This window comes from Phragmites australis, chromosome 24, assembly GCF_958298935.1.
Source record: "Phragmites australis chromosome 24, lpPhrAust1.1, whole genome shotgun sequence".
Classification (NCBI taxonomy): Eukaryota; Viridiplantae; Streptophyta; class Magnoliopsida; order Poales; family Poaceae; genus Phragmites; species Phragmites australis.
Window position 1 is genome coordinate 9,441,494 of NC_084944.1, and position 19,434 is coordinate 9,460,927.

The following is a 19,434-nucleotide window of genomic DNA, read 5'->3' on the forward strand; positions in this document are numbered from 1 at the left end:
AGCAAGTCGGCGATGCCAAAGCCAACCCATGCTAGACTTAGCCATCAAGCAAGTTTTAGGCATCACTCCATCCGTTGAAAAATCAACAAGATAGAGTTTACCCTTCAACTTGCCCGTGAAAAGACCACACCCTCATTTGTAAAAAGACAATTATAACCAATTTCACATAATTGAGATACGGATAATAAGTTGTAATTGAGTGATTTTACTAACAAGACATTTGAAATGGAAGTATCATTTGAGATGGCAATTTTACCTAGTCCCATTACCTCTCCTTTTCCATTATCACCAAAAATGATGTTTTCATGAGGTCCTCCATTTTCTTCAAAGGAGAAGAACATACTCTTTTCTCCGGTCATATGATTGGTACAACCGCTATCAATGACCCAACTTGATCCACCGGAGGAGTATGCCTACAAAACAAAGTTATGCCTTTATTTTAGGTACCCAAATTTGTTTGGGTCCTTTAGCGTTAGTCACAAGCACTTTTGGCACCCACACATTCCTGTTTACAATTCTATCTCTTGTGCGGGGACCAACATAGAGAGCAACCACTTTACCATGGTGGTCTCTCTTTAGCATGTATGAAGCATAAAAATAACATTGGGGGGCATAAGCCTTCGGTTGCCTTGTTTGAGTAGGTTGATCAACTTGTTTGCCTCCTTTAACAAACTTGAGGCATTCCACTCCATTTAATACCACACGATCATTTGGCTTGCTTGTATATTGGTCAAAACCAAGACCTCTCTTTTGTTTATTGTCTTTGGCTTGGATAGTCTTGTAAAGTGCATCCTTTGACTTATAAGTTTTGATGCACCCATATTTGACCAAAGCATTTAGCCTCTCATTTTCCTTTTGTAATGCTTGCAAGGATTCAATATTAGTTGTACAAGCATTTATTTCAAGGTTAGAACAACGAGAACATCCATTGCTAGTAGATGCATTAGATAGTAAAATTGCTTCACTAGAGTTAGAAGAGCCTTTCTTAAGAATATCAATTTGTGTTTCAAGAGTTCTATAATTTTCATCTAAACAAGATAATTTCTCTAGAAGCACGAAATTGTTACTCTTAAGCTCGGCAATTGAGGAATTGGCTAAATCACGATCTTTAGACAATTTCTCAACTTTTTCTTTCTCTTTAGCAAAGAGCTCCTCGAGTTCAAGGTTTCTCTCCTTTTCAAGGATGAGCAAGTCTTCTTGCCTCTCAAGGGTCTCTTCATGACTATCTATTGTATCCATTAGCTCCTTTATTTTAGCCATGACATTTTTATTCAAACCTTTGAACAAATTGTCACAATCACTATCATACTCACTATCACTATCTAGGAGCTTGGATTGAGATTTTACCTTGCGGTTCTTGGCCATGAAGCATTTTGGGGAGTCTCCATCATCATCATCATCATCACTCATTAAGAGTGATTTTCTTGGTGTAAGCTCATGAATAGCAATGGTGGCGACTCCTTCATCATCGGAGTCCGAGTCGGAGTTGGAATCCCACTCTTCTCCAATATGTGCTTGACCCGAATATTTCTTCTTGTACATCTTGTTCTTGTCTTTCTTGTATGACTTGACTTTATTGTCTTCTTTGTCCTTTCCCTTCTTCTTGTTTGGACAATCGGCTATAAAGTGACCAATTTCGCCACATTCATAGCATGCCTTTCTTGATGTTCTTTTCTTGGGCATGTCTCTCTTGTACTTTGAATAGCCTCCTTTTCTCATGAATTTCTTGAACCTTTTCACAAAGAACGCCATTTCTTCATCTTCGGAGCTTTCATCAGCACTTGTGCTTGATTCTTGAACTTGCTTGCTCTTGCTTGCCTTGAGTGCAATTTCTTTATGCCTTGAGGTTGAGCTTTGTTTAGCATGAATCTTCACTTCATTTGCTTCTTCTTCTATAAGCTCATGAGCAAGAATCCTTCCAAGCACATCACTTGGTGTGAGTCTCTTGTAATCTCTTCTCTCACGGAGGAGCGTCACCAAAGTGGGATTTCTAGGAGCGAATGCCCTAAGAAGTCTCTTGACCACTTTGTGATCATCAATGTCCTCGCTTCCAAGTCCTCTTAGCTTGTTCACAAGCACCATCATCCGATCATACATTGCTTGAGGAGTTTCATGATCCTCCATCACAAATCTTCCTAGCTTTCCCTCAAGCAATTCTATTTTAGATTCTCTCACACTTGTAGTCCCTTCATGAGCAACTTGAAGTGTGTCCCAAATTTGCTTAGCTTCCTCAAGTCCATCTACTTTGTTGAATTCCTCCGGACTCAAGGCACTAAGCAACACACTTGTAGCTTGAGCATTGCGATGCATATTTTGTTCTTCACTTGAGGTGAGCTCTTGGTCTTCCTCCGGCAGCTCAAAACCTGTGCAAACAATCTTCCAAATACTTGGATGAAGAGAAATCAAGTGCATTTTCATTTTGTGCCTCCAAGCGGCATAATGTGTACCATCGAAGAATGGTGCACGTCCGGAAGGCACGGAAATGTAATTGCTAGAAGAATTCAAACGATCATAATTGAAAGAACCTCACTTCCCTTTCCTTTACCATTACCATCATCACTTCTTGATGGATCATCTTTCGGACCCCTCGGACTTCCGGATGTCGACATAATAATTCCCTCCAAGCGGTGAAGCCTTGTAGGAGGTTAGGCTCTGATACCAATTGAAAGTGCCTAGAGGGGGGGTGAATAGGCTTTTCTGAAATTTAAAACTAAAAACAGCGGATTAAACTGCCGGATATTCCGGTGAAGTCCGGATACTCCGGTATGGTCCGGAGTATCCGGTCTAGTCCGGAGTCTCCGGCCTGACAGGAAAATTAAGAATAAATTTGCACTGAGGATCACAGCTAGATTCTATGAGATGCACTAGGTCAAGAAGATGTTACTAAGCTAGAACAACAAATAAAACTAGCAAGATTGATACTATAGAAATTTAAATGACAAATGATTAAATGCACACAATCAAGTGAGTTTCACAAAATAGAACACGAGAATATATCCCGGAGTTCGGCCACCTCGCAAAGAAGTGCCTACGTCTCCGTTGAGGAGCTCACAAAGAGCCGGGTCTTCTCCAACCCTATCCTCTTCTAGCGACCACAAAGATCAAGCTAGAAATTCTTACTCAATATGAAGGTGCTTACAAACTTCCCGAGGCACACCACAAGTTTTGGGTGCTCTTCGGGCAACTCCTTTCCTTTTAGAAACCCAAAGCTTCAAAGGAAATGATCGCAGAAAATGCTCGATGAAGAACTCAATGCTCAAGTGGCTTGAACTCTCTCCAAACCCACACTCTCAAATTTTTGCAAATTTGGCTCTAGAGATGATTGGAGAGGCTTTGAATGCTCTTAAAGTGCTCAAGAGGTCTCAAGGAAACCAGCCACAGCAAGCCCTAAATGCTATGGAGAGAGGGGGCATTTATAGCACTCTCTCACAGACTAGCCGTTACTGTTTTTGTCAGAGCTTACCGGAGTATCCGGTGTACACCGGAGTCTCCGGTCCTAAATCCAAAAACGGCGTCAGAACGGTCACCGAACGTGTCAGAACTAGCCGTTACAGTTCTGTTTAATTACCGGAGTCTCCGGTGAACACCGGAGTCTCCGGTCCTGACAGTCTTTCCAAGAAGATTAAGTTCGGAGACTAGCCGGACCCTCCGGCATCTTCAGGTACCGGAGTATCCGGTGAACACCGGAGACTCCGGTCTTTCCTATTAAATATCAAAAAGATTAAAAGCTAACCGAGAGCCTCTGCCGGAGTCTACCTCGGAGACTCCGACTGCAAACAAAACATTTTACCGGAGTATCCGGTGAACACCGGAGACTCCGGTCTTTTTCCTTGAAAAGATTAACCCGAAGCCGAGACTCTCTGCCGGAGGCTAGCACGGAGACTCCGGCTGAGCGCTGAGTACCGGAGTATCCGGTGAACACCGGAGACTCCGGACTCAGAGAATTTTCAGAAAGAGTTTCGTGTCCGTGAGTGAATGTGTCTCTCAATTGGGTGATTCTAAAGGATCTCTTGAGCATTGAGACACTAATCGAGCAAATAAATTCATCCATCTAGGAAAAAATCTATCCTAGACTCAATTGCAAAAGTAAAAAGAATTTAAGCCCTATTTTATATCCTTCGTTGATTCTTCAATTGTTTCGACGGGCGTCAAACGTTATTTACCTTCACAACTAATGCTCATACCTGTTCAATACTCACAAAGCACGTTAGTTCTTTAATCGCTTTGTCATCAATAAGCCAAAACCCACTTAGGGGGCCTAGATGCACTTTCAAAGAGTCCAAACAACTAATTAACTAGAATAGTTATTTTTTTCGCAGTGACGACCATGGTTAAAGTTACCGACCGGAGCTCGGGGTAACCAAAAATTCGCGATAACCGCGGTTACGGTCAAAAATTCAAAACAATTCAGAGAAAATTCATTTGGCAAAATTTGAAATTTGGAAAAAAAAATCACGATTTTAGCCATTCGGTAACCGGTCGGTTTGGACCAGTTACCGAGCGGTTTTTGCGATTTATCGAGTGGTTTTTTTCGAATTTTTCGCATTGTCGGTAACCGCTCGATTTTCTCGATTTATCGAGCAATTTTCTCGATTTTCAGTGAAGTTCAACAAAAAAAACCCAAAATTTATCTTAATCTTCTAAAATCAATAACTAATTCATCTAAGCTTCAAATCAAGTGAAACAAATTTTGTTGGTTTCCTTGTGACATGATCTACATGATAAAAGTATTTATACTAATAAAAAAGTTCAAAATTTTCTGTGAAAAATTGTATTTGTTAAACCAAGTTAAATGCATAGTTTATTCTTTGCTAATCCAAAAATCATGAAACTAATTTTGTTAGTCTTCTTACATGATCCTATGTCTTTTAAAAATACATGAACTCATGAATTAGTTATTGTAACATGCATGATTGTGTAAATGTGTTCCTCATCTCATTCTTATCTTAAAGCTCTTGAGAATTAGCGATAATTTGGTAAAATTAGTTTGAATTGTTGCAAAAAATCCGAGCAATTCCAAAACCGGCATCCTGTTGTCTTGACGTTGAAGAATCTTGGTGATTTTTTTTGCATCGTTGTTCATTCTTGTTTTATTATTAGTTTTATTATTTGATTATTTCTAACTCTGAATATTTGCATTTTTTAGTGCCATTCGACATTGATCATGGATGCCGGTGATCATGATTATAATACATCCATCGATCATGATTTTTTTCTCCAATGACTCACAAGGGATTACAACCCCTTTAATACCAGTGCTGCAGGTGATGATGGACCAGACAGTGAACCTCCGGTTGGTTCGCATGTAGGTGATACAGTAGCACCTCAATCGTCAGGCTCTACAAGTGCACACATTTCAGCAAGTACCGGCTCTAAAAGATCAAGAGCCGGTACTTTCAAAGTTTGGCAAAACTTTGAAAATTCTACAGAGAGGAAGATGGTTAAGTGTCAAGTATGCTAGGTGTTATATGAAACAAAGTATGCTGGAGTTCGCTTGCAACGACCTTCATTAGCACCCATAACAAGTAAAAAGTTGACAACGTGAGGAAAAATATTTGGTGCAGGTTCTTCATCAAGAAGTTCAGACTCTTCGTCACGATCGTCTACGACTATGAGTGCTGGAATTCCAACATCCGTAGGGGAGCTAACTACTTTCATTGACATCGACGTTATCAGCCATGAATAAGAAAATTTCAACATACTGCAATGGTGGCATGAGCACAAAGACAAATTATCCAGTGCTTTCACTATTAGCATGAGATTTGTTAACGGCTCCCGTATCTACAGTTTCTTCTGAGACTGCCTTCAGTCTTACTGGAAGGATAATCGAAGAGAGAAAAATAAATCTCACAAGTGAGAAGGTGGAATTACTCACTATAGTAAAAGACCGGGAACAAGTTGAAACACGAATGCAACACACTACAGAGAACACTGAGCTTGAAACTTCATTCGAAAATTTGTATCTAGATGTTGTTGAGACTTGAGAATATGTAATTTCCAATTTTTTGAGCTTGGTTGTACACTTTTTTTCTTTCCTAGAAAGATTTTTAATGAGGCAACCTATCAATAAAGCTCATTTTTAGAATTAATTATGTCTTTCTATTATTTTTGATTTTTAATGACTTTTCTTTATTTTTTTCGAAAGCAATCCGGGACTTGTCACCCACCTTTTATCTTGCCCTATAAATAGCAACTATCCGTCCATGCCAAACTCCTACTGATCCAAACTCCAAAGCCACTTGCGCACTTCAACAAATCAATTCTATTATTTCTATATTTTTAATTTTACATTCATGAATCAAGACGCCGAGAACTCGCATACATGGTCAGGGGTGTGGCAGTATTTTGAGAAGGTCTTTAGAGAAATTAACGAGAAACAGGTAAGATTTGCTAAGTGTAATATATGTAACAATGAATTATGTGCTATGTCTACAAATGGAAGGGGCACGTGAGGAAGCATGTTAAATATTACAAGCAAAATTCTGGGGTTTTAATAAAACTATGTAATTTTTGAAGTATAGCCATAGGTTGTACTCTTTTTTTCCTTCTAGTAGAAAGATTTTTAACGAGGCAATCAATTAATAAAGCTTATTTTATTTATTTTCTTTTATTTTTTAGAATCTTGTAACTATTATTTTTTTTCTATTTTTGAAGTGCTGCCAGGTTGACGTGCCCAACCATGCCGACCGTGCCTCCACCGTGCCCACCGGTTTGTCGGTGTGTAGCTGTGCCGCCCCTGCACCGTGCCTCCGTCGGGCCACCCGTGCCTCTGGGCCGTCGGGCCGCAATCGTGCAAGTGCCGGCTCGGCACGGCACGGCACGGTGGATGACGAGACATACCGTGGGTCGAGGGGGTAGCACGTGGGCCAGCACGGCACGACCTATAACAATAGTTGGGCTGCTCGTGTTGAGCCGTAACCGGGCTATGCCTAGACGGGCCTGTGCCAAATCGGCCCGAAAGGCCCATTTGGGCATGGCCGAGCACCATCACGTTGATATCAAGTGGTGTTGCATAATCATGTGGCCCTGAGAGGCGCCAATCAATGCTGACTCGGATCGATGCACCTCAGGTGGGTGTTAAACAAATTTAAAGTAAACTAAGCTCGATTAGCAGAGTAAATAATTCACCACCACCTGATGCAGCTAAGCTGTGCTCACGTACAACTTGGCAACTTGGCGCGCGACATGGCCGATGGCTCGCACATGCCGCCGTGGCATGCAGACCTCGAAACAAAAGAGACGAGCGAGGCCGGGAATATTGTCAGCCCCGGTGCTTCCAGCTTGAATTATGTGCAGGGCGTGCGTGCTACCATGTGTTCGTGCAGCACATATGATTTTTCTTTTTGAATGGTTCATATGATTTCTTTTCGGAGCATATATGCATGCATGGTTACTCACTCTATCTTTTCACTTGAAAAAGGTAAAAAAAAGTAGTTTCATTTTTTTTGCGAGAAGGAGTGACTTATTGATCACTCAAGAACATGATTACAATAGTTTTTAAGGAGTTCTTGAATACAAAATTGGTGCGTGTGCACGATGCACCGTAGGTACGTCTAGCTAATTGAGCTGACTCATGAGCTACTCTATTGCACTCTCTTTTGATCTTTACGATCTTAGCCTTGGGAAGAAGATGCATAGTCGCCTTAGCTTCCTTAAAAATGTTGCACCACCGGGATCTATCCTCCACCGTCGATTTCACGAAGGAAACCACATTTACGCAATCCGACTCAAGAATACTCGGTTTCTTCACCAATTCCGCAGCAAGCTGCAATCCTTCTCGCATGCAATAGCCTGATCTGTTTCATGTCACCAAGCACCGCCATAAAGAACCCACCAAGCTGAAAGAACTAAAGGTCCGTCATGGTCACCGATAACAATACCAATACTTGCATTACCCGTGGATTCCTGAAAGCCTCCGATCTATCCACATTCACCTTGACCCAAACCCAACCATCTGGTGGTCGTATCCAAGACAAATTAATACCCCGTCGTCTTTATTGTCCTCTTTAGAGGATTTTATCCCCCATCGATCAAGTTTGATTGCTTTCCCTTTCTCATCCATCTTCCGCCCGTGTCGAATGCCAAGCACATGTCTGATTGCATGGCTAATTTATTCTCACAAGTTTATCTGTTATCAGGATTTGGTTTTGCACTGTCAATGAAATAAAGAACTTGTGTTTACCCGCCATATGTGCCCACCAGGTAAAGAATTTGTATTCCAACATTATCGAGCAACATGCACCAGCAACCATTCCGGACCTGTGTTAACGAAATACTAGCCCTCAGGTTTTGTACCTCCTGCAATGCTCAAGCTAAAGAGACCAGCTGGCCACAGCATGAAAGCCATCTTCCTCCTCCATTCCACATAGCCTGTAGGTACTGCCAACTTCTAGACTTCAGTTCTGTAAGGTAGCTAGCAGCCAAAAACTTACTGGGATTACCAAACTCTGATGCAAGGACATGTATGGGCTCTCATGCACGTCAGCGATTCATTTCAATTCGTCCAGATCTCTTTCCGGTTCGCATTTCAAAATGTCTGATGGGAATATGGCATGAGGTGAGAGCAGCAGCAGCATCTGAGCTAGGGAGATCGTGGAGGTACACTGGCGCGTGCAGCCGCATGCTCCCCGCACGTGTGCGCGTCAGGTCCTTGTCCCGCGGATCGCCGCCTCCGGATCCAAATATTCCTTCTCTCCCCTTCACCCCTCTCCTCGAACGCCTAAAAAGGGAAACGTAGAAAGCAGCAACAGGTTCTTTTCAGTGCACGAATGTAACAGGGCATAAAAGAGACGCAAGCTTTGTATTATTAGTTGTCACGTTGATCTTTTACTTAAAAATAAATTAGAGATCCACACTCTGCTAATTAAGTTAAATAAAAAAATAAATTAAATAGTAGTTCAGAACTAATCATTAAGTACCCACTTGCATTCATATACTTAACCCGACGCAAGCCTACATGGACGTGTTGGATGGAAAAAGTGACGAGCAAATTTCTCTAAATATAGCCCTTTTTTAATTGCCATGGTTGGCTAGGCAAAGAAATTTTGTAAGCCAAATTTGTTTGGATCGGCATGAAAGTTGGATTATATCCCCACCAATATAATGTTTCAAAGATATTTGGTATATTTCTCCTCTATCCAAACAAGCCATTAGTCTCTTAGTGATGGTATCATTGTAATCTTTTGCTAATTCGCGCATAATCCAACAAGCAACATGGCAAGCTGGAAACTGAGGCCGCACTCGACATCGAAGAGGCAAGTGATGGCCCTTGCAAGAAAAAGAGGCAAGTCATGACTGTTGGCCGAAAAAATACATAGTTTGGCAACCTCAAAAGAGATCAATATAGTTTGGCAGATCTCATTGCTTGGTGGGCGTAGCAACTTCTTGCACCGGATCCAAGTGCCAAGTAATTAGTTACTAGTATTTTAGTCAGATGCCACTTCTGCAAACACAAGTGGGCGGCTTGAATCCTATGGGGCTGTGGGCGATCTACAGCCGTCGATAACGCTTGGGAAGGGCCACTAATTTTTTAAAAAAAATTATGAAAGGAGCAAAAATACTTTCACAAAAGAAGTGTATTAAATAAGCATTCTTTTCCATCACATGATGAGAAGCACTCTAGTTTTGAACTACGAAAAGCTGTACTTAGTTAAATGTCAGTTTCCATGACCGTCGGTTTTGATACAATAATTAAGGCCTATTTATTTAGGTTTCTGTTTCTGTCAACACACCGGATATATTTCTTAACAATATCTAAGCATGGCCACAGAACCATAATATACGAAAAAAGTAGATTAAATGCACAACATCTCCTTGGTCGGCAAAGAAACAAAATACATGGTAATATGTACGTTTGCGGCGTGAAACAAGCTAAACATGACACATTAGATATGGCATTTTTCCAATGGCTCCATAATATCATCATTTTGGATTACCGACGCGTCAACAATACACACAAAATCAAATCAAGAGTGAACACTGTCCAATATTAGACAACACAAGTGGAAATGCCGACCTAAAATGAAAAAGAAAAGAATAAAAAAAGAGTGAGGAAAATTAAGACCCGAAGCGAAGGAGCTGGAGCACACTGCATACCAAACCTTCAAATGGAAATGGAAAAAGAAAAGCAAGGATGAAAAATAGAACCAAAATATATAAATTACAAGCGGACGGCTTGAATTCTGTTAGGGTAAGTGATCTGCAGCGGCCGATTGTACCTGGGAACGTCCACTATTTTTCTTTTACTTTGTCCTAATATATTTAAAATAAATCCCAAATGGAGCGACAATATTTTATAAAATAAGGATGTTAGTTAAATAAGCACCTATTTCACAATTCCATCACCTGGGATGAGAAGAGGCACTTTAGCTTTGAACTACGAAAAGTTGTACATAGTCAAATGCCGGTTTCCAAGAAACCGACGGTTTTGATAATTAAGGCTGGCAATTAACATTTTTATTTAACAGCACATCCTTATACAAACAACACACCTGATATATTTCTTAGCGATATCTAGGCATATCCACAAAATCACAATATGTAAACACGAGACGATATATGCGTGTGCGACGTTGAAACACGCTAAGACGAGACAAATTAGAAATGACATTTTCAATCACGCCACTGCAATATCATCATTTTGGACAAGTGATATACCATTAATAAACACAAAAATCAAATAAAAAAGCAATAAGACTGCCAAACATTAGAGGCATAACAAGCTCTATATCTCCTGTATTCAATAAACGTTATATGAGTATGCGTATATGATGGTATAAATATATACATATATCTACGTATTGTACTAAAGTTTTAAAAAATTGGAAATGCCGGCACCACCTAGGAAAACTAAAAGGAAAAAAGATTATAAAAACCCAGGAGCACACTGCGCACCAAACCTTTACAAGAACGGGGAATAAGAAAAGCAGGGATACAAAAATGGAACTAGAATATAAAATATAAAAGTAGTGGGAGAAAAAAAGAAATGGAATAAAAATAAGCGAAAATTATAAAAACAGAATTGCATGTCAGGGGGTTTTCATTTATCACTCACAAGAACTTTTAGTTCAATTTTACATTATAAATTTAAAGTGTTTTTAGATACCTCTTAGATCTATATGTCGCTTTGACTATCACACGTGTGAGTCACATGACTGTGGATCTTGCTTAGGGATGATAGTTTTACCCGTTTACCCATGGGTAAATACCCTAATAGGGTTAGTTTGTTCCTTATTTGTTGCCCGTCGGTACGTTCGTGGGCACAAATCGCTATCCGATGGGTATAGGTAAGGCTTACCCTCACCTACGACACCCGTTTACCCGTCTATATATTTGAGATGTAGGCCTAATCCCAAAATCCAACTCCACCTAGTACACTGTTCTATCTCTTCCCCACTAACTCTCTGCTCTCTCTCTCAATCGGTTCTCATCTCTCTCATCTCCCAGTCTCTTTCTCTCTCTCTCCTCTTGGCTCAAACTCAAAAAGACAGCCTAGGAGAACCACCCAGGCGACAACGAGAGTGGGAAGAGGGTGGTAGTTCTCGGGCTGAGGGCTACCGGCGAAGGCATCAGCAGTGACCCGTCGCTATAGGGTGGCGTGTAGTGATCTCCAACTAGATCTGACCACAACAGATGCCCCTCTCTGATGTACGTCGATCGTCGCCGCTTCGTTGTCTGCCACCTGAGTGCCCCACCTCGGCACCAACCCTTCGTTGTCCACCGCGGCACCGCCCGAGCACCCCACCATGGTGCCAACCCTCCACTGTCCGTCGCTCGTCCACCGTGCCATCGCCCAAGATCCTCACCACGTCGCCACCCGTCCACCACGGCACCACCCGAGAGCCCCATCAAGGTACCGCTGCTCTGGCACTCGTCCACGCATCGCCGCCCGAGAGCCCCATCCCGCCGTCGCCCATCCACCACGACACCGCTTGAGAGCCTCATCGTGGCGCCACCCCTCCGCTTCCTGAGTGCTTCACTGCCCACTGCTCGTCTGCTCAGATCCCGTCACCCCATTGCCTGTTCACTCAGATCTCGTCACCCATTGCCCGTTCACTCAGATCCCGCTGGCCACTGCCCGTTCGCGGGTAATCATGTATGCCCACAGGTAACGAGTACCCACGAGTAACCTAAAATTCATGGGTACGGATATGGGAAAGCTCTACTCGTACTCGCGACACCCGATTGCCATCCCTAATCTTGCTGTGTAGCCTCCGTTGACTCGTTCCGCGTGGCTGGCGTGTGGATTGGCTTATCTTCATAGCTTTTACGGCTTGGCTCCACTACATTGCTCCCTTTCCAACTCTTGAGCTCGTTGCCCCAACACCCCTCTACCCAGCGCCACCCCCTCGCCAAGACCTCTGTTGTCCACGATAGCGCTAGGCATAGTGAAGCTGTGGTGACGAGCTCTAGAGTTGAGAGGGGAGCGATGCAGTGGATCCGAACCGTGAGAGCTATATATGGAGATGAGCTAATCCACCCGCACCATGTGGAACGAGCCAACGGAGGCTATGTAACAAGATCTGCATGCATATGACGCACACGAGCGACACGTGGATCTAAGGGGTATCTAAAAATACTTTAAATTTACATAGGTAAAACTGAACTAAAAATTATTGTGGATGGGTTAATAAAAACCGTTATAATGTAAGTGGGTTTTTGCTTTTTTTCTTAGAAATAAGGGAAGAGAGAAGATCCCAAGTACACATTAGCTGCTTGCACACCCGTCGGCACCGCAAAAGAGACAGAGGGGAGAGCAGCAGCGAGGGAAGGTGAGCTGCGGCGGCAGAGGCCGCAGTAGAAGAAAGCGCCACCTACATATCTCTATCTCCTATCTGTCCAGCTATTATATAGATGCAGGTATAATTATATAGCCATTTAGATAGGGATTAGAGAGAGAGAGAGAAGAGCGTAGAGAGGGAGAGGGGATTTTGTATAGGAGAGACAGAGAGGGGGTAGTTGATGGGGAGGGTTTGATGGGGTTGCGCCGTTTTTTCTCCCTTTTTGCTTCCCGGATCCAGCCGCCGTCGCCGGGTCCTTCCGGCGATTCGGAGTCCTTGGATTGGATGCGTTCTTCGTTCTAGGTTCGTCCGCTGTTTCTTGCGTTGGGGGGGGGGGGTCGTTCTTGGGGTTTCTTGGATCGGTTCGGGTTTGGTGTTCCTGGATTGGCTGGGTGGGGAATTTGGTTCGTGAGGATCCATTCTTGGGGGCTTCTCAGATCTCAGATTCTTGATGGGAGCCATTGTTCTTTACGATTTCTTGCTAAATTCGTTTCCCCCCTTTTGTTTCTTCCTGCAGATCGGAGCAAGACAAGCGGTGCAAATCTCGAGAAGAGGAGGAGGTGGTAGGATCGAGGCGGCTCCTGTCTAGTTTGTTCTTGTTCCTGCCGCATCCGGTCCTCCCAAGAACGGCCGCGGGAATGGATCTCTGCGACAAGGGGGAGGAGGGGGAGGACATGGCGCTGCAAGGCGGGGACTCCTGCCTCGCGCCCACGGAGTCGCAGTGGGCGGAGGGGCTCCTTGGCGGCGGTGGCGTTGGCCACAAGCGGCGCGCGCCGGAAGACTCCGTGGAGGAGGTCCAGGAGCTGGACGAGGCCGACTGCTGCGGCGGTGGCAAGCGCAGCAAGCCGTCGTCACCGCAGCCACACACCCCTGACATCCGTGAGGCGCATGCCCCCTGCCGCCGCATAGTGGTGGCCGGCGGTGGGGGTAACCTCATAGGGGAAATTGGCCGTGACCTGTCCATCAGCTGCCTCCTCCGGCTCTCCCGATCGGAGTACGGCTCTGTGGCGTCGCTGAGCAGGGATTTCCGGTCTCTGGTGCGTGGAGGGGAGATCTACCGGCTGCGGCGGCAGAATAACATCTCTGAGCACTGGGTATACTTCTCCTGCAATGTTTTGGAATGGGATGCATATGACCTGTACAGCGAGCGCAGGATCTCAGTGCCCAAGATGCCGCCTGATGAGTGCTTCATGTGCTCAGACAAAGAGTCGCTTGCTGTGGGTACCGAGCTGCTCGTGTTTGGGATGGCACACATTGTCTTCAGATACAGCATACTGACTAACTCTTGGACAAGAGGCGAAGTGATGAATTCGCCCCGGTGTCTGTTTGGGTCAGCAAGCATTGGGGAGAAGGCATATGTTGCTGGCGGCACTGATTCTGGTGGCAGGATACTCAGCTCAGCAGAGCTGTACAACTCTGAAACACATAGATGGACGCCCCTCCCAAGCATGAATAGGGCTCGGAAGAATTGCTCTGGGGTGTTCATGGATGGCAAGTTTTATGTTATAGGTGGCGTGACCAACAACAACAAGGTCTTGACCTGTGGTGAAGAGTATGACGTACAGAGCCGGTCTTGGAAGGTGATTGAGAACATGTCTGAAGGTCTCAATGGAGTGAGCGGTGCACCCCCACTTATTGCAGTTGTGAAGAATGAGCTGTATGCAGCTGATTACAGCGAGAAGGATGTGAAGAAGTACGACAAGCAGAATAATAAGTGGATCACGCTTGGTAAATTACCCGAGCGATCTGTGTCCATGAATGGCTGGGGTCTTGCATTCAGGGCATGTGGTGAGAGGCTGATTGTCATTGGTGGCCCAAGAACTTCTGTTGGGGGCACGATTGAGCTCAACTCGTGGGTTCCGGATGACAAGCCACCTGTGTGGAATTTGATTGCCAGACGACCATCTGGGAACTTTGTGTATAATTGCGCTGTGATGGGCTGCTGAGTTAACTCGATCAAGGGTCAGCAAAGTGATGCTTACAAAGAGAGGTATGCACAAAGGCAGGCTTGTTTAGCATCAGCAGTCATTCTTCATCATGAGTTTCTGCCATTGACCTGGTAGCTGTTTTAGTTGGCATCAGCAGAGCAGCAGCAGGATCTTGTAACCCTTGAGTTCATAGTTTATACATCTGTTTTCACCCCAGCTAATCCATTTCTTCATTTACATTTGGATCAATCTCATGATTTAGAAGATGATACCATGCAAAAAAAGTGCCGTACCAATAATCTAGAAACATCAAATTTCAGAGGCTTTCCATCATTGATGATGATGAAGCAAGTTGTTTTGGTAGTATTCAATTGTCGATGTCCGCAACAAAGAAGTGATAATTATGTGTTCTCCTTAAAATTAACTCAAATCAATCTTTGCCAAGATACCTTATTGCACTCAGTTCTTTCCAAATTTGAAGCAGGTATCAAAAACACTTTGTTCGATTCATTCTCTGGTTGTGGAATGCTTTTCTTTTTCCTTATCTGCTCTGAAATGCTTGTGTTTGTCATGCATTGGAATTCTCTATTTGAACTTTCTATACCTAGTAGCTTTTTCGCTGAAAATGATTCAAAATTAGTTGAATCTGCTAATGTTGCTTACGGATTGTTTTGGTAGTTATTTCTTTTGAAAGGTTCGTTAGCACCCCATTTCGGATATGGTATATAACTTTGTAGTATCACTTTGATGGCAAATATGTGACAGATTGAAAAAAATGGAAGTAGGTTCTTCTCTATATTCTGAAGTGTGTCCTTATAATTAAAATCTTAAGGACCATGTAAAATGCTGCTTCTGTACATTTACACTTTAATCTTGTGGTTGTTGTTTGATCAGGAAAAGCCCTTAACTTCATGTGATTTTGTCTCTCTTTTCTTTTCCAGTGGCATTACATGTTTTTTGTCTGTTATCACATTATGTCTTTGTGGCCTCTATTAAAAATCAATTTAAGGTGAATATTATTGTAATTTAATAAATGCTCTTTTAGAAATCATGCACGTATTACTTGTGGATGCCAGTTTTACTGAAATATTAATGAGCACATCTGATACATTTTTCCTTTGTGCAATGTGATACTGAAGTTTAGAGGGAGAACTACGGTGATGAAACTTTTACATTATTAGCCAGCTGGGGATCATTCAATAATTTACCAATATGAGCCAGTCATAATCTTTTGGTTTCTTTGTATAGCAAGAATGACCAAACTATTCAAACATTTGGTATTTTCGTAGTGCCACTGTGTAAAGCTCACCAAGAAAGTTACATCAGTATTATGACTATCGACAGATGGGAACAGGAATTCAGTTTGATAGACTGGGTACTTCGTAAGATACATTATTTTACTTGATACGAATATCTGTGAGTCCGTTTCTGATCCACCATTTCCCATGAGCAGTAACATGATATATAATTTGTGAGCTTGTAGTCGAGGATCTTTTGCATTGATATGTATGTTGAATACGGTGGTTCTTTCTAACACAATTTTGATGAGTGGCTTATTCTGTATGACATGTTTATTCATAGAATAATTTAATTAAATTGAACTGCTAAATAATTTGGTTAGTAGTCAGCTTTCATAACAAGGCAGTCCATCTAGCAAGTGTGGCATCCTGTGCAATTAGGATAGTAACATTTACTTTTTCATAAAAGGAAAAGGGAACTAGATTTTGCATGCTAATAATGAAATTGAAAAAATATTTTGAATCCTTGTTCATGATGAAAATCTGACCGGTTTGAGATGCACAATTTTTTGTTTGACAAAAACAACTTGCATACTTGAATCTCTGTTGTCTGATTCTGACTTGAGTATTGCAATCTAATTTTCATGGCTTCCTCAGCAGCAAGTGGTTTATCAACTTGGTAGAATCAGGTGTCATTCCATTTCTAGTGGTTCAACTTGATAGAACTCTTCACATCTTCTAGAATAAAATGCTGAATTATTGCTAAGCTTTTGTGCCAGTTTATCGTGTGGAATGGTATCACTTTATGATGAGGAATGAAGTATGGAAGTTGTGCATGTATCCATTGTTCTTATGTGTGGCGTGAAGTTCCCTCCTTTGATTCTGAACCCCGAAGTTATCAATTCTCTTTTGCATGAAACTGGTGCCTGCTTGAGCTTTTGGTGCTTGCAACATTTGATGGAATGCATTACTAATTTGCTACAAGTTACTGTTGTACGGTTCTGATGTGGAGGTCAGTTCAGTCTTGCAATTTGTGCATGCCAGACTTATTGGAAAGCAAAAAATGTGAAATTTCTCTATTCCCTTTCTCAGATGTCTTGTATTTGTTTAGCTGTGTCAGATCTTGTTATCTTGCTCGTCTAGTTTCCAATATTACCATATATTTTACATTGTAGTATGAACTACATGAGAGAATGGCTTACATCTCTGCAAATGCTGTGAAATCTTTCTGCATTTTGAAGGCCTGCAATTTTCTTAACTCCTTTTTTCCTCCTTGTGACTCTTGTCGTGTCCTGCAAGCATCGAAATGTCGCACATATACCGCATATTTTGTTTTTGGCCAGCATTAGAATATCTTAGTGGAGAATTGATTAAAGCTAGAAATGCACTGTCTGATGGAATATTAGGATCGATATGTGTGTGAACGGCATAAACAATGGATGGTTTGGCTGGAAAAGTTGTTTTTCTCCTCTTGCAGGGACGTGGACGGGAGACAGATGAACACAATGGCTTCCGATGAGCTAGCTGTTGCAGCAACTTGCAAGAAACTTTATTCTTTCTCTTTCTATGTTTCGTTTCTCATCGTCTGTCTTTCTTGTCTGTCTTTTTCTCTTCTCTGCGTATTTTTCGCCTCCGTCTTTGATTTCTCCTCTTGTCTGCATGTTTTTCGCACCCGTCATCAGCGGCGCAGCAAAAGGAATTCCCACTATGGTGTGGTCTGCGATTTCGCTTTCATCATGGAAGTTTGCGAGTCAGCATTTGCGGTTGTAATGGTAAGTTGGCCGTGCATCTCTTTTTATCTGCCCATGCATTGCATTGCATGGTCGATGGTCGCGTCCAGCGGCGTCTGCGCGTATGATACTACTTTCTGCTGTGCATTTTTCACGGCAGTCCGGTTTCAGGACGCCGATGCAAAGGCCTAGTCCGAACATATCATGAATCCTGCAGAAATCCAACTACGAAATTTCCGTCTCATGTATCCTTGGGTCCGTCAAGTCGGATCAAGTTTGTATGCAGTACAGGAATGTACGAGATGTGCACTTCTGACTTGTGTTTCGGAAAGGCCTGAGCTGTTCGATCTGCACGTCAGGCCCCTGAGCTGCTTTGAAACGGAACAAGAAAACTGGAAATGCCAGCAGCCATTCATGAATGGATGAACGCCAATCATCGCTGCCGGATGAACAAAACTCGTGACAACTTCTCTTCCGGATGAACGCACACCCCTTGTGCGAATTGGCCAAGTTCACTGCATGCACACCCTCGGCCCGCCTTTCCGAGTTTTTTCTTCAGCTCAATATCCTTGGGTCCCAGGTGTTTTACATTCATGAATGGATTTTCTTTTAGCATTTTTATTGGCTTTTATTTATTTCATTAGTTATTTTTTACGAGAACATGTTTACTTTTTTCCATTCTCTTCCTGTTTTATAATTGTTTCATTCAAAAATTTTATAGTAAATTTCACAAAAATATACCATGATTGTAAAAACTATCTCAAAATTGCACTTTTAGAAAACTATTTCACATAACTACATTTTTCTTGTCCTTTTGTATCACCGAACTACACTTTTAAGAGTAAATTTTGTAACTACACTTTTAGTATCATGTTGTTTCAGAAAACTACACTTTTTATGAATTTCTATAGGAAATCTGCACTTATGTTGTCATTCGATATCATAAAACTAAACTTCAGAAAATGTAGTTTTGTGTATCGATAATGCAGTGTAGTTTTGCAAAAAAAAAATGACAATGAAAGTGCAGTTTTGTGAAATTACACTTGAAAGTTTGCCCGTCATATTTATGTGAAAGAGCAGAGGATATGAAACAAAAAGAGAAGACACTTGAAACAAAAAGAGGAGAGGTGTAGTTATGTGAAAGAGTTTTGTAAAAAATGTAGTTGATGAGGATATGTAGTGCCTATTCGCCTTTTGGGCTAGAGAGGAGTGGGAGTCACCCAAGTGGAGAGCTAGCATAATTTTGAATCAGCACGTACTGCAGTTATGTTCGTCATATTTACAAAGTTATGCACACATGTATAGAGGATTCTAAGGCAAACAATATTGATATTTTGAAAGGATATCAAGTTTTCTTTCCAAAGGATCAAGCGGTACATAATTTGGAGTTTCCTACTAAGAGATATAACTATTTCATTGAAACATGCGTGAGTTGTCAAGGTGACGTGAGAATATGGCTGAACATGAGGAGTCCATGATTTACAAGTCACTTCTAGATGATATCCAACTATACCATGTCTTTCCATAGGTTTAAAAGGCTCCGTTTCCAAGTCCTTCACTGATTCAAGTCGTCTCAAATATGAAGATTGAAAATAAAAAAGTTTGAAGTCAATTTAGATTCACCTCGTCGCAACCAGTCATACTTGGATTAGAAAGTCCATATCTCCCATGTAGAGTTCGTTTCGAACGTGTGAGCAACGCAAATGCTCTTATAGATGGTCTATGGTATGTTTTGGATTGTTCTAGCATTCTTGAGTTG

The 19,434-nt window shown here is 42.2% G+C and overlaps 1 protein-coding gene across 2 annotated transcripts; it reads left to right on the forward strand.

The window, feature by feature from the left end:
• Window positions 1–12,701: 12,701 nt before the first annotated feature.
• LOC133907434 (F-box/kelch-repeat protein SKIP11-like) lies at window positions 12,702–15,127 on the forward strand. Of its 2 annotated transcripts, none has more exons than XM_062349480.1 (2): window positions 12,702–12,858; window positions 13,297–15,127. In XM_062349480.1, the coding sequence occupies exon 2, from the start codon at window positions 13,418–13,420 to the stop codon at window positions 14,723–14,725; it is 1,308 nt and encodes a 435-aa protein (XP_062205464.1). In that variant the 5' UTR covers window positions 12,702–12,858; window positions 13,297–13,417; the 3' UTR covers window positions 14,726–15,127. The 2 variants fall into 2 exon arrangements, with proteins under 2 accessions (XP_062205464.1, XP_062205463.1); XM_062349479.1 differs by lacking the exon at window positions 12,702–12,858 and adding an exon at window positions 12,877–13,082.
• The last annotated feature ends 4,307 nt before the right edge of the window (window positions 15,128–19,434 follow it).